The sequence below is a fragment of the Montipora foliosa genome, chromosome 1 (assembly GCF_036669935.1).
Source record: "Montipora foliosa isolate CH-2021 chromosome 1, ASM3666993v2, whole genome shotgun sequence".
Taxonomy (NCBI): Eukaryota; Metazoa; Cnidaria; class Anthozoa; order Scleractinia; family Acroporidae; genus Montipora; species Montipora foliosa.
In genome coordinates this window covers 27,185,648-27,200,647 of record NC_090869.1, presented here as the reverse complement: position 1 = coordinate 27,200,647, position 15,000 = coordinate 27,185,648, and the positions used below count along the sequence as shown (strand labels likewise).

The following is a 15,000-nucleotide window of genomic DNA, read 5'->3' as shown; positions in this document are numbered from 1 at the left end:
ACATGGGTGTAAATGGGTTTTTAGGGGTATATTTAACAATTATTCTATGAGCGCGCGTTGGATATGAGATGATAGATAGGGGACGGACCATTAGAAAAGTGATGTGGGGTGTGGGGGATTTTCAGCTGGTTAGATTTTTTTGGTTTCGCGCACTGCTTGTGCAGGAATTTTTTTTCCAGGTGAAACCCCCTGCACAAGGAGCTCACGATTTTTTTTAGACAAATATTACTTTTTTTAACAGTGAAATCTTCATTCATTATCTATGTTTTTGTGATTTATAAATTATTCTACACTCACAACAGATCAAAGGATACAGGCCACTTTTTAATGCAAAATCTTTTCGAAAATGTACACACAGTGAGAGAGGAGGAAGCCACTTGGAGTGGACGGCTTCCCTGTACATTTTGCAGTCCCTGCCCTCTGGAATTCCTCTCCTACAGCCCATCATAATGATGCCATACTCCATTCACCAACACAGCCCCTCTGTAAAGTTTTAACACTACTACTACATGTAAATGCTCTTTTTCATTTTATTATAGAATCATTATTCAAGGCGATAAGACCCATCCTCTAATTTTTATTGTGGGCACAAATAATTTTATAGAATATTTACAAAGATACCAAATTCTAATATTTATTTGTTACAAATTTTATTTTGAGCGAATGTGAGAATGATATATGAGAAACAAGGAGAGACAAACTGAGCTCTTCACCTTAAATCAAGCTATCGGCAACTGATGAGATCCACATGATAGGATCGAAACCGCGGTCCTGCCTGACCAAACAATATGTCAGAGAACTTCTATCTAGAGTCGGGTTATCTTGATGCCTCGACAAAGAAGCGACCTAAAGACATTGACACATCAAATATCAAAAAGAGCATCGACGAGAACGAATTAACTCCAGAGGTTCAAGGAGGACAAATACTGACCATGGCCACAAACCAAAACACGCTGAAGAAGTCAGAAGAACGAGTGAAAGAATTAAAAAAAAAAGGAACAACGCCTCCAAAGAGCATAACGATCTGCTAAGAAATGCAGAAAAAAAGGCATACAAACCCTATAAGAAGCCAGCTACCTCACTGATACAGGGCACAATGTAACAGGCGTTCAAAAACAAAATGAACCCGGGCCCGGGTCAAACATTTAAAACCAGAAAATAAATCGCTTCTACCGCCGATGAATATATCGGTCAAGCCTAGAATTAAATTGGCGCAAAAGCGAGACGCCATAAGGTTACATTCACATTACTGCTGAGAAAATCAACACCAAGAAACTAAAAACATTACTTTCGAGACCAACTATTTTCTTGGAAGAAAAGGTATCACACAGCAGTATAGAGATTCAAATGTAAAGCCTCATAGGGCAAAAACCATTGCTAAATGAATACTACAGGAACTGTCTAAAAGAGGCGTCCATTCAAATATGTACTCAAGAGAGCAAAATTATGACAGGGCTAATTATTTAAAGACACTATAATAGGTACGAGTGGAAAATACGTTATAATTTAAATACACTATAATAGGGGATACATGAAGTACCTAGGTTGTCACCACATTGCATTGGGGTAAATTGTGACGTAATATCGTCGGCCATCTTTAAAAAATTTAAGTAAAGAGCCGGTCTTTCATTGACTGGAAAATATTGTCCAGGATGTTCTCTTCAAAGTGTATTTCCCCTGGGTTTTCACGTTATCTAACTGCTACTACTACGCATATTGCACATTCCTTGAAAGGGGCTTCTGCTGTCGTAATTCCAGCTGTTGAGACAGTACAGAGTCCGCCGTCTACTTTCACAAACCACTCGATAGCAAAACTCGCGCCCACAGGCAATCTTGTGGCTACTACGACACATTTTGGTGAGTTTAGAGGTTTTTCTTTTCTTTTTAATACCGAATATTGCCTCGAATGTTGTTTTTGGGTATACGATGATTAACGAACGCTTCGAGTTGAAGCCACAGTTAAGCAAATATAATCTTTCTACACATGCATTGAAAAGATGTCTGGCAGTCGGACAGTATTTTTGTTTAGTTTTTGTTTTGGGTTAATTTTTAATAGTCCGTTCAGTGAACAAACCATTTTCTTATTGCACCGTGATTGTGCGTGCTTATAAAAAGGCACTGCTCAGCTTGGTTATTAGTGTATTGGTCAATCATACTACACTTGTACTGTACACGTAATAATGTTGATAGGAGGTAGTTCTGTCGTTGTATCATAGGGGTCCGCAGTATTCCGCATGGGCCGTATTGTGTGTGTAAAACGAACATGGCTGCATGTGAGCTGAGAATAAAGTGTTGTGTTCTCGAAAGCTGTTGTTCCTTTGATGGAAGCTTTCCCAGGCGGTCAGCAATAATATTAGCCCATTGACCCCTGGGAGTGATAACGCCAAACGGTATTACTTGTCAACTGGGGGCGTCCTCGGTGTCAATAGGCAATGTTGTGAGTGATGATGCCGAGGTGACTAAATCCAAGAAAAAAGGCCATTTATTTGCATGTGAATGGCATGTGTCATTCTTCAGAGGATGCCACAATGGCTAGATGCATTCTTAAATCATTCTGCCAAGGTTTGTATGCAATAGCCATACTCAATGTTTACAAACATTAATTTTTGTTTTTAACGCTCAGGGATGGTGCAGTGGTGAGAGCGCTCGCCTCGCCTCCCACCATTGTGACCAGGTTCGATTCCCAGACTCGGCGTCATATGTGGGTTGAGTTTGTTGGTTCTGTCTGCACTGAGAGGTTTTTCTCCAGCTACTACGGTTTTCCCCTTTCCTCAAAAACCAACCTTTGACTTGATTTGTGTTAATTGTTGATTTCAGTTTACAGTGTTCCCAATTAACGCTCTAGTGCTAGAATGACTGGACAGTTTATTTTAAATAAAGTTCCTTTCCTTTCCTTTGATATTCATTTTTGTCGACCACTGGAACTGTTTGTTTTAACAGCCAATCAATCTCTTTTGGCTACATAAATGACAATAGATGATGTGACAGGGAAAATCATTATGCTGGTTACAGAGTATTTTGGAACTGCTGTGTATCTAATTGAAAGAAATGTATATATTTGAAGTGTGGGCTATCACCTGGTTTGAACCTTGTGTCTACAGTATTTTAAAAAATGTAGTCTCACAAAATTCATTGTTTTACGATTCTGAGGAATGTTCTTTGGAAGTTGAATAGTATGAATTTTTAACCATATGGTCATGATGTCTATTGTTAGGAAAGACTCAAGTAAGATATAGCCATACAGATGTTTCCATGCCAGACTTTTCATCCTACAGAAGGGAATCATCTTTGGATCCTAACACATCAACCTCAACAGAAATCAATCGGCGAGCATTTACATATCTCATGGTGGCTGGGATGGGTGTAACTGGTGTACACATTGGAAAGAACGTGGTGGTTGATTTTCTGTCAACAATGAGTGCATCAGCTGATGTCTTGGCTATGGCAAAAATTGAAGTGGATTTGTCAACTATTCCAGAAGGTGAAGTGGTTGACAAAATTGAAAACAAGATCAAAATCCTACTAATATGGAATTGTCTGCCATGGAAAAACTGTGAAAATCACGTTGCAGTTTTCCTGGCAATGACTGTAAAAGTATCTAGAGTTATTTTTCTTAGCAGATAATTTGCTAAACTAGGTAATGTTTGTTTGTTTGTTTGTGGATTATAATAAAATAATGTGGATTATAGTAAAATCGTTTCGGTCCTTTTCAATGTACATATACAAATTGTTCACAGAACATAATAAACTTGTAAACTTGGAATTCCCATACAGATATTGATGTAGAAACCATGAAACTACTGTTCAAAAAATGGAAATGTTTTTGTTCTTTTATTAAATTATTGTTCCCCTTAAGTACATGTAAATAAATTTGCTTAGCCAGAAAACCCACCTTGGAACATGAAGTACCAGGTTCGTCTCTCACCTTGGAAAGCTGTATTTTAACAGACAGATTTTATGGACTTTCTGTTGGCATTTTATCACAAGATAGCAAATTTTCCTTGTTTATTTAGGAAAGAACATGGTGTTTAAGTGGCGTGGAAAGCCGTTGTTTGTCCGTCATCGGTCTTCTGAAGAAGTTGAAGACGTTCGCAAAGTTGATACAGCTAGTTTGCGTGATCCAGAGGATGACACGGCACGTGTTGTCAGAGATGATTGGCTAGTGGTGATTGGTGTATGTACTCATCTTGGCTGTGTTCCTCTTGCTAATTCTGGGGAATATGGAGGATATTATTGTCCCTGCCACGGATCTCACTACGATGTGTCTGGAAGGATCAGAAAGGGACCAGCACCACTAAATCTTGAGGTGAGAGAAGAAGAAATAAGAAGAATATCTCAGTTAGCAATAAGTTATTTGTTTGCACTGGAAATTATGTTTATCAATTCCGTTACTCAAAACGTTAAACCCTTAGCTTTGATAGCGTGTTTGTCCATTACAAGTAGAATATAGAATTTTCCTGTTTGAGGAGCCGCTATTGCTGACTTCAAAATTTTAAGATAGTTGTGTTGACTAGAGGAGAAAATTGTGTCATCAACTCAAAGGATTAAAATTGCAAAGTTCATGTAGGCATTGAATTTAGTTTAAAGTACAGATGTTTTGGGATTTCAAACTCAATTTTAGAAGACTTGCGGTAATCACTGCAATTTTAAAGTGGTAAGTAAATTCTCTTTCATACAATGTAGACCACTCTTTAGGCCCACTGGTTAATTTTAAATGAGAGTAGGGAAATGTTGAAATACATGTGTTAAGTGAGACATACATGTACATGTAATTATAACATTCAAACAACTGTATGAACAGGTTCTGATTATTTTGCCTGTTGATTTTCATGAGAATATAGTTTCAATTTTCAAAAAGTGGGGGGGGGTGGGTGGGGGAATTCTTATTCTGGTGTTGTTTTGAAGAAGGTATTGTTCTTTGATAAATAATTACAATATAATTATTGCAGACTTATTAATTAATTCATTTTGGCATTTTCTTCTCTTGTTTTGAATTACAGGTTCCTGAATACACTTTCCTTGATGAGAATACTATGGTAGTTGGATAAACCACTTCCACCAGAAATAAAAAATTTTACAAGGAAGAAAATAATCAGTGTATAACGGAAAAATCCAGTTGATATTATGGGATATCCTTCAATGCCTGATCTGCATGCTTTCTAAGACGGTGCAAATTTATGTTAATGCTTTGTGGCTGCTTCAGATTGCATAACATAGCAAGTTAGATTGTTGTTGTCAACTTTCACTGGATTTGTCTTGAGGCTGTTATGTATTATTTTGAAATAAAAATTAGTCAATTTTGATAATTGTAGGAACTGTAAATTACTCTTTCATATTATTTTCAAGTCTCTTTGTGTGAATATGTATGACAGGTTTGTCAGGCACTCACAAAATGATCATCTCCTAGTTTGGCTTAACAGCTTCATTTGAGAGCACTGCAATGTATACCTGCCAACTTTTTCTGAGATATAGGCGTGTGATTTTCATCCTGGGAGTGCTGGGATTTTCGAAGACGGCACGATCATTTCCGAAGATTTCCGACGTCTTCCGAAAAAGTCCGAAGTCTGTCGAAGATGTATAAACGCGTATAAACGCGAGCTCGCTCAAAATCAGAGATCGCGAGGAAGGTATTGTCATTTATTTATTTTACACATGGTTTTCGTTCCTTACATGGGTCTGAGTTAACACATTTTTTGGAAATTGTGTCAAGCAAGACGGCAACAACTCATTGTTTTCAATCAGGCGTGAGAAATTGGCCCGCAAGCGTGAGCCGGCGTGAGATCGAAGTTTTCAACCCGCAGGCGTGAGACTCACGCCTAAGACGTGAGAGTTGGCAGGTATAGCAATGGTATCCCAGAGATCATGAGTTCTACGTAAGGAGAACAGTTTTAACACTTGAGAAAGTGTAGTATTAGAAGGATTGACTTTTCAACACTGTATCACCAAGCAGCTTTGTAAACAAAATGCACTCAATATTATGACGTTACCACAGTAACATGCAATCCATTTTAAAACTCCCTATGTTTCGTCTTTGCTTGTATCACAAAAACTCTTTCAATGACCCCAATAATTGTTATTGCTGGAACGTAATGAACAGGCTAGCTTAAAAAAAAACTCTGTGCAAAGTTCAAAAGATTCTCTAGGGCGAATTCAGCGCTACCTTCGCAACTGGAATATTTAACGTGGCTCTGAATCTACTCCAGAGAATTTTACAAATATTTTCATAGACTGTTATATTGGCCTACACATTACATTTGTACTTTCCAGCTTTATAACAGTTCTTTTTTAAGATGTAACCATTTAAAGACAATTTATAGGACCTTTTTAAATGGCTTTCCTGTTGCTTAGGTGACCAATTTAGTACGGCAAAATAACGAGTGCTTCTTGTTAAGCAATCATTTTTCATACGGTACCGTAACATTGCCGGTGTGTTGCACATGTCTTTGCCCCTGTTTGCTGGCTATCTTTCCGATGTACACTGCGAGAACCAGTGAACCAAATGCGAATCGATAGTGACCAGCCCTCGTGCCGACTTCATAGACAGTTTTCTAGTGAACTGTATGGTGTCAAACACCAGACAGTTTAAAAACTGTCAAAAATTGTACAGCTGTTTTGGGTTGTTTAAAAGGCAAGGAAAAGCCTATTAAAATGGTTTCATTCGCAAAGTCACTAAATTTTGGCATCTTCGACGCCGTCATAATCCCCAATCACCCTGTTGGGCTACCTCGTTCGTCTTTCGTGACTTCTTCGGGTACTTTCAAAGTTTCTGTTCGGTAGCTTTGTTGTACCGCCACTTATCACCACATGAAATCCCGCTTAGGACTTTAGGGCGTTCACAAGTTCGTACGAGGGTACTGTACGTGTGCGCCGAATTTTGCTGAAAGCTGTCGGAGGAGGGGGGAGAATATCGCAAAACACGTCAGTAAGATAAAACACAAGAAAGAATCAGGATGGTAGTCCAGCTTTAGTCAGGCTTTTTCTTCCAGTATTTTGTATATTACTTGAATGAGTGTGCTCACAGATAGTTTACAGATCTGGCCCCCAGTTGTCCAAAAAGCTAGCTGGCTAGCCTCGGAACCTAAAAATCCACCCTTCAAAGCCCTAGGGTCTTGTTACCAGTATTGACAACTAATAAAATCTGCTCCCTCCAGCAGTTATACAGACAACAGTTGTTCAAAGCCCTGACTACTTTATCCGGTGGGTAAATCACTCCGACAGTTTCAATCTGTGCAAACATTTTATTCTTTCTGTTATTTGCTCACCTAACGGTGAAACTGCACACTCTAAGCACATCTAAGTAAAGGCGTCTATGAAAAACTAAAACCTTGACTAACGTTTGACGTGAGGTATATTTTATACTCTGGATTGTAACTTATCCACTGTATAGTCTTTGAAGAGATTTTCAGACCCATTAGACCTAAATTTGGATGTGTATCTTCAATTTGGGTTCCACATCATAAATCTGATAATCTTAAGCCGTGTTCGCATTAGGCCTCGAATATGATCGAATTATAATCGAATTAAATATGAAATGGATTCACATCAGCTAATTGCAGTCCCTGATTATAACTGGATTGTAATTACTTCAAACAACCTCAAAGGGGTTGTTTGAAGTAATTACAATGCGTAATTGAACAGAATGGCGAACACGTGGTGGTATGAGCAGACGAAACTTCTAATCGCATTATGGAGCGAAGGTTTGGATTTGTCTTCTATTCTCGGAAGCTATCCTTGGTTCTCTTCTCACCTCAAGCACGTGATGGTGATGATAATCGTGGCAGCCACGCGATACGGCGCCTTTATGTTTCACACTGCGAGGTTACCCTGCGTATTGTATTTGAATTTTCGCAGATGTGAACAGAACCATAATTGAATAAAATTGAATGGAGTATGATAGCCTGATATACACTTCAGTTGATCATAATCAACGTTGAGTGTGAACACGGCTTTAGACTTCATGGTGCACAGAGAGCCGCCGCGCGTTTCTGTACGAACGGCTACTGCAACACACTACTAGCGTTAGCATCATGTTAAATAGCCTTGTGATCGAATCTCTTGAACGGAGATTATTCGTCTTGTTATTTTATTTTGGTTTTGAGGCAATTACTTAAATTGTGGTCCTAAGTGCGAGCATCACTTCTCTCAATTTCATAAAAATATTTTTAGTAACAGCCGTGGGAACTGGAAATACAGGTAAGAGATGTAATGTTCCATCGCGCTTGATCGAATAAATCGATTTCAAAGGAGGCTAAGGTTGCTAGCTCTGAGAGCAGGCGAAGATCATTTGAGGGATACTTCCATTCCTCTGCGAATTCAGTCAAAGAATGCATTAATTCGAAGAAAGGACTAGCCAATAAGTTCTTCAAAAACGTGACCTTAATCTTCAAGTCACGAGCATAAATTCCTTAACGCACGTAGCGAAAGACACCTAATGCATGACGTATATCCGATATAACAGTATGAAGCCAAGCGCTCCGTGACAAGATCGTCGCGAATTTCCATGTCATACGACGACACTCCAGCCATTTTTAAACGAGGTCTGCCACACGGATACCACGTAATCATTGATTATGAAGTGCGTTTGGTGGTTAGAATCACTAGACGAGTCGAGATGCCATAAAGACGATGCTTTTGTATTCGTCTGTCGAAAGTACTAATATGCGAGGCTTGTGGATGTGGCTAAAAATGGAAGGATTGAAGTTTAGAGGCGATGACGTCACGAAATTTACTAAATTGTTTAAAAACTGGAGATTTTTACGAAAATAAATTCCCTTGCCAAAATCAGAGTGTTGGTGCAAATTGACTGCATACAGACAATCATGAGGTGCGCGATCGTCATTTGCGCATATGACGTATCAAAACCGAGATGTGTATGCAAGGTACTCGAGCTAATGCCACCCTACGCACAGGATAACCAAGATTAGAAATTGCGTTCTCCCGACGTCGAACGCAAACCATACCGTACAGCTCCATGAACAAATACAGGTTCTCCTTTTTCTCGAGAACTTCAAGGGACTGGAATTAGCTACCAAGCGACATCGTTAGTACTCCAACGCTGACTTCCTTCAAAGACAGTGGTTCTTCTCGATCTTAAAAGGTTTTATGATTACGGAGTTCTTATTCATTATTTTTATTACAGTCAGCGTAATGCATCCGAGCCGGCTTTACTGTCGTAATAAAGGTGAAGGAAACCTACTTTGTAACTACCGCAAAAAGGCAAACTGCAAATCGCCAAGACGATGGATGAACCATTGGCAAGAAGCAGAAGAAGTCGTAGCGTACATTCAGTTGACCTCCTACAGCTCCTACAACAAGGAAAGCTTATTCCGGAAGGGGCTGTTAACCCGAATTTTGTTGTATTTGCATTCACATGACAAGACAAGCTGTCAGTGGAATAAAGTACCACCTACTGCGAGTCAAAAAGGTTTTTAAAAATTGAAGGTTGCATTTGACAGTCAGTAATCAATCATCAATTCAGGTCCTGTTTACACCTAAAAAAGAAATGTACTCGCTGCCGGTTTTGTGCGGGTATTTAGTTAACCCCTCCAATTTTCACGCTTTTCTACGACTTCAGTAGAAAAAGGCACTATGAGGGCATGATCAAAATTCACTTCTAGCGGAGTCAAATATTAATACAGTCTAGCCACAGTTTAAGTCAATTAATTTACAAAGCTATCGGTTCTCTTAATCAGTCGAAGACATACTCATAAATTATCATTATGAGAAGATTTTAAAACAAGTGCACCGAGACTGAATAAAGGCCCGGAAGGGAAATGGTTCGAAATGAAACGATTTTGTTCTGTGGCCAATATAACTACGTAATGGAATATTCAAGATAAATTTTATGCCAAATATGTTTTTTTTCTCATTCTTAAACAATTGATTTCGTCCCCGAAGCCTCCCCGAAGCGACTCTCGGTGTCTTAAACTCTTAAACAATCTCCATCTCGTTTGGATTCATCCTCTCTGTCTGACCTATTGGATAGGTGTTTCAAGGAAAAACTGACCGCAGAGGCTTTAAACAGAACGGCTCTCAACTGACGACCAGGAACAGTCACTTCCAATATCATACTTTCAGGTTAGAGCTTTAATATATCTCAGTTCTGATTCCGCAGCGAATTAATGCTTTGGCAAGGGCAAATTTTTGTCCAGGCTGCTGCTGGGTATGTTATTTTCTGGCTACTGAAACTCTTTCGGAAAGCCAGCTTGTTTCTGGTGAAAGAATATGCGATTTATTTTATTTCTTCCTTTTTATAGTTTATATTGTATACAAAACGATAACTGTTTTAAACATCATGCTGAAAAAAAGACAGAAATTATTCATTCCAAAAGAAGTGGTGCAAATTTATTGACTTTGTTGACGGAACTACCTGCAAAAATCGACTGCATGGTTCAAAGTTTTGTTTCGTTTCATCAGAGATAATAGAAACAAGGAAGGGAGTACTATGATCTGCTAGGTATCTCTTAGACTAATGGATGAAATGTTCATAGCTTGATTTCGTAGCGTGAGGCTAGCCGTTGACAAAAGTTAATTAACATTCTTCTCTCTGTCCTGATGACGCCGATTTAACTAACCTTATTTTAAGTTATGTCTAACTAAAAACGAGCAGCAGTGTTTTAGATTCGTGAAAACACGCCATGGTGCTGCAGAGGTCAAAAACACGATGTTCTCTAGGGACAAACCTCTATTACAATTTTGTCATCGCCAAAAAGAAAATAAGCGTATTATGTGAACTTGAGAAAGTAATTTATAGGAATTTGCATTCCATGTCTGTTATTTAAGGACCAGATTTTACCAGAACTAACTAGCTTCAAGACTCGTCGAAGCCAGTATTCTGCTGCATGGCCGGGATGTAAATACAACTGCTAAGGAAATCAATATACTGCAATAATTAACGAGTCAACCTGTCATCAAACGGTTAGTGAAGTGTTATTTTCCACTGAATATTCTGTGAGGCCTAAATTTTAAAATGGAAGGTTCTCACTTGCGGGGCTTTACTGTATCGTAGTCTACCTGATTTTTCACAGACCTGAATGATTATTTTATACTGGCTTTTAAAAATGTATGCACGTGACTGATTACCGTCATCTCATGCGATAATAGGCTCATGTATTATTATTGAGTTCATGTTTGATTAAAAGCAACCACGTCAGTGTTTATAGTAGTTTTCGTAGCAGTGTTAATGTGTTGACAGTTTTATTCTTCACATTCACTTATTGCTCCGGCTATCGAATGACCATGGTGTTAACGAAAGACTACGACAGTTTTATAATGATATCTCTTGACTTTGCGCAATTAATTTGCCGCGTCGCATATTTTAAGGGGAATCTTGACTGCAACAAGAAATAACTCTTAACCACAAAAAATGATGTTTACAATCAACTCTTTTTGAAATTAAAAAAAATATTTCAAAGCTTTTGCATTTGAAATAATTTAATTTCAGAATCGCTTATTTTTGTTTTAAAATCCCTTGTGCGCCGCCATTTGTAACTAATGCCAGTTTGACACAAGTTCAAAGCGGCACCAAAAAGCAGTTTTTCTTCGCCAAAAGTAATAACTTTATCTTAACGGGACATGCTTGCCAATCCAAGCATACAATAGTCGCCTCCAATCGACGGTTCCACCAACACCTTTGTTTGAAGGCTCATGATATCAACTCGTCTCTACTCATGCCTTTTACCTCAACCAACTCCTTAACCCTTAAAAAAGTAAGCATGTTAAACAGTTGGTCCAAAAGGCCTTTGGTTTCACAGAGCATGAGATCACTCGTAATAAAGACACAAGCTCAAATGTCGAATCATTGGGTCTTGTCGGAATTCTAACTTTGTGAGTTGTATTCATTATTTTTCAAAGAAAACAAGCGTCAAAACTGGCATGTCTGATGATCCACCTGGTGTTTGCAAGGTGAATCTACATCTGCATAAATGAGGATGCGTTCGATTTACCCTATTCCGGAATAAGAATATGTGGAGTGATGATTTAAAACACTATGTGTGGCGTTTTGAAGCAACTAGGATAATAAAGCTTTGCGTAAAATAGCATTTTAGCAGATGTTTGACAATTTTAATGTAAATCTCCGCAAAAGCGAAGGATTTTTAACTTCTATTCCATGTATTCCTATTCCAGAATACGGTCAATCGAACGCGTCCTTAAATAATTCTACTGCCGGTCAGTTCTACAAATGAACCCGAAACGTTGTCTACCCTATGGGATTAGTTAAAACTAAACTAAACTTGGGCACATTTTTTAGCCAATGAGTGCAATCCAAGCCAATCGCTGGAGGCTATTTATGGTTTCTTCTACAAGGCGAGGTCTCATTTCTTCAACGTCAGGCGCTGGTGGTAATATTTGTTGTCCTTGTCTGTTAGCAGAACTCACAGCAAACTCGATATATACTTCATTCCTGTTTAAAAAAAAGTGTCTATAAAGTTAATTATTAGTGTCGTTGTTGGGCTGATCAACAAGACATTCCGAAGCTGATTTTGAAGAGGTAAGTGAAATAGATTCCGTTAACTGAAACTTGATTTGATCCCAAACGAATAGAATATGCGAGGACGATTTAATTTCCCACAAACTACAGTCATGATCTGAGGAACTTAAGTGTCAGCACCAAACCGTCTCAGTGACAAAGCATCAAAACACCATGTATGACCCCACCATATATTGAACACTAACCGACAAAGGTTGGATTTGAGGCTAAATATCGTTTTAGGCCTAGTTAGGCCTAAAACGTTATTGTTCCTTATCTTAGTCTTAATCTGAATCCTAATCTTAATCTCAATGAGCAATAACTAACTAGGCCTAAAACGATGTTTAATCTCAAATCCAACCTTTGTCGGTTAGTATTCGATGTATATGGTGGGCTCGACATGGTGTTTTGGGGCTTTGGTTTCGCTTTTTCGTGGTTTAGTAATGCCCATCAACGAACGTGCAAAGTTATATAAAAAAAAAAACCTCACTACACTCAAAGTTTAATATTCGAAGTCTCAACATCGACAAAGGAATTGATTTATTCTATTGTTTTCACAAATACAAACAGTGGCGGCTAACTGAGTTTGATTGAGTACGGCTCACGGTATTTTCATACGTTCATGATTTAAAAGCTTTAACTTGTGTCACCGTGTGCGAAAACAATATATTGTCTCGATGTCTTAAATTTCTTTCAAAGAAGCTTAAGTTGATGTTTACTCTCTATGTGCCAGTCCATACTTCATTTAAAGCTGAATTTCTCGTATTCATGTTTTCGTGAGTAGAATAGAAAATTTAACCTTTATTAAATATTCATTCAATTAAAATATAAAAATTTCAGTTCAGGAGGGGTTTACAAATATAAAATTATTTCATAAAAGTAGGTCAGCAGCTGTACAATTTACTTTAAAATCATTTACAACTTCACTTCTAAAAAAGGGCTGGCGCGATCCTCTGATGAGTAAACTATATAGTTTACTAAGATGAATTACGTATATAGTTATTATTCAACAAAAGCAGCGCTTTATAAATTATTGACGGAAACAGCGCACACCTGCTTTTACACAAACAGTTGCGTTTACCAATGCACAATTTTTCTCATTTTTATTTAAAGTTATCGATACTCGATACGGATTCTCATTTAATCTTTTTGTTTTTCTATTTCCTGAATTCAGTTTTTCTTATCAATAATATTCTCTCAGTTACACATACCTCGTAAAGAGGACTTTGGACTGATTGCATGCATGAATTAGGAACGGAAGGAGAAATAATTAATTACTATTATGCACAATGTTTTCGGCTTGGATTATTCTATAAATGCAAAAATGTAGGAAAAGCTTTAAATTAACGTTTATGTAAAAATGTCATGAAATTTAGGCAGCAACTTTTGAAATTGTTATCAACCACATGGGAGCCGAAATATTCTCTTATTTCTAGAAGCAATAATTGGGCAGCAGCTGCATTTAACTCTTTAAACAATCAAAGTGCCACTGTCGTTACTCGTGGATATGAAAGTTCCCGCGATCACAGGCTCCCCAAGCTGAAAATACGTGGTGTATGCGACAGTTTGTGTATATAGAGAATTGTATGGGAAAATCACCGATCGTAAAAAAATTGTGTAAATAACTATCTCATTTGAAATAAAGTTTTCCTACCTCAACAGGAAAAGTCCCGAATCGCAATAAAAACAACAGTTCCATAAAGCCCAATAAATTTCACTCCAAATACGTGTGTTTCGGCGACCGAAAGACTCGTGACGAACGAAAACTTTGCCTTAAAATTCACCTCTTCGGCTTTCGTCAGAGGCTTGTGACCGGGCTAGCGACAACGGAAACTCGCAAGATGGTTTCAGCCTCAACTCTGATTGGTCCATTTGAATTTGACCGCGCGCTGGGAACACGACCGTTGTTGACTTGTGACCGGGCAGTCAACAACGGTAAATTGGTAACACCCCTGATTTCATAACCTGAAATTCTGTCATTATAATAATCTGACTGAAGTGCTGAAGTGCTGAAGTGCTGTCTAGATGTCCAATGTTCACAGTAGTTCCCTGTTGTCGGCTTATAGGACTAATAACAGTTACTGGTGCCCACCCCTCAATGGATTCATTTATACGTATAGTAACATATAATACATTGCAAACTGCTTGCACAATAAGTGCATCACACCATGTATGTTGCTGTGACAACAAATCACAATTGCTCTGTAATGGGTCCAATAATTTTTGACGGTTGTTTCTGATGGATTCAACTCCAGCAGCATGCACATTCATGTGATAGGAAGGATCATTGTATAACTGGTGAAAAACAGAAGAAAAAAAGCATGAACCATCTGAGGTACTTTCTAGTGACTTCAATCCTTTTTGAGCTATTCGAGCCTATAACAGTGCTATAGAAGGAATTCTCAGTATTGTGTGTGCTTTATGTATACACGTTCCATGAGCAACAGGGCCTGGGTTCGATTCGATGTCTCCTGATATCAATAGCTCTTCTCTTGATAGACAATAATTCTCATTTTGTTGGTTCAATTTTG

At 38.2% G+C, this 15,000-nt stretch overlaps 2 protein-coding genes across 6 annotated transcripts in view; both read left to right on the top strand.

Annotated features, from left to right (window-relative positions):
* Nucleotides 1-1,572: 1,572 nt before the first annotated feature.
* LOC137995601 (uncharacterized) lies at nucleotides 1,573-5,306 on the top strand. The gene is made up of 4 exons (XM_068841130.1): nucleotides 1,573-1,857; nucleotides 3,215-3,481; nucleotides 4,014-4,306; nucleotides 5,001-5,306. The coding sequence occupies exons 1-4, from the start codon at nucleotides 1,653-1,655 to the stop codon at nucleotides 5,046-5,048; spliced, it is 813 nt and encodes a 270-aa protein (XP_068697231.1). The 5' UTR covers nucleotides 1,573-1,652; the 3' UTR covers nucleotides 5,049-5,306.
* Nucleotides 5,307-5,459: 153 nt separating this feature from the next.
* The window catches only part of LOC137995568 (uncharacterized), a 39,742-nt gene continuing 30,201 nt past the window's right edge, over nucleotides 5,460-15,000 (top strand). Inside the window, exons 1-3 of one of the 5 annotated variants that reach the window (XM_068841106.1) lie at nucleotides 5,460-9,040; nucleotides 9,140-9,424; nucleotides 9,986-10,077. The gene's annotated coding sequence lies outside the window, so the exon portion shown is untranslated. Of the gene's footprint in view, nucleotides 9,425-9,774; nucleotides 10,078-10,782; nucleotides 10,918-12,074; nucleotides 12,491-15,000 lie in introns of those variants that run through there. The other 4 variants (XM_068841108.1, XM_068841096.1, XM_068841111.1 and 1 more) reach the window with 4 other exon arrangements.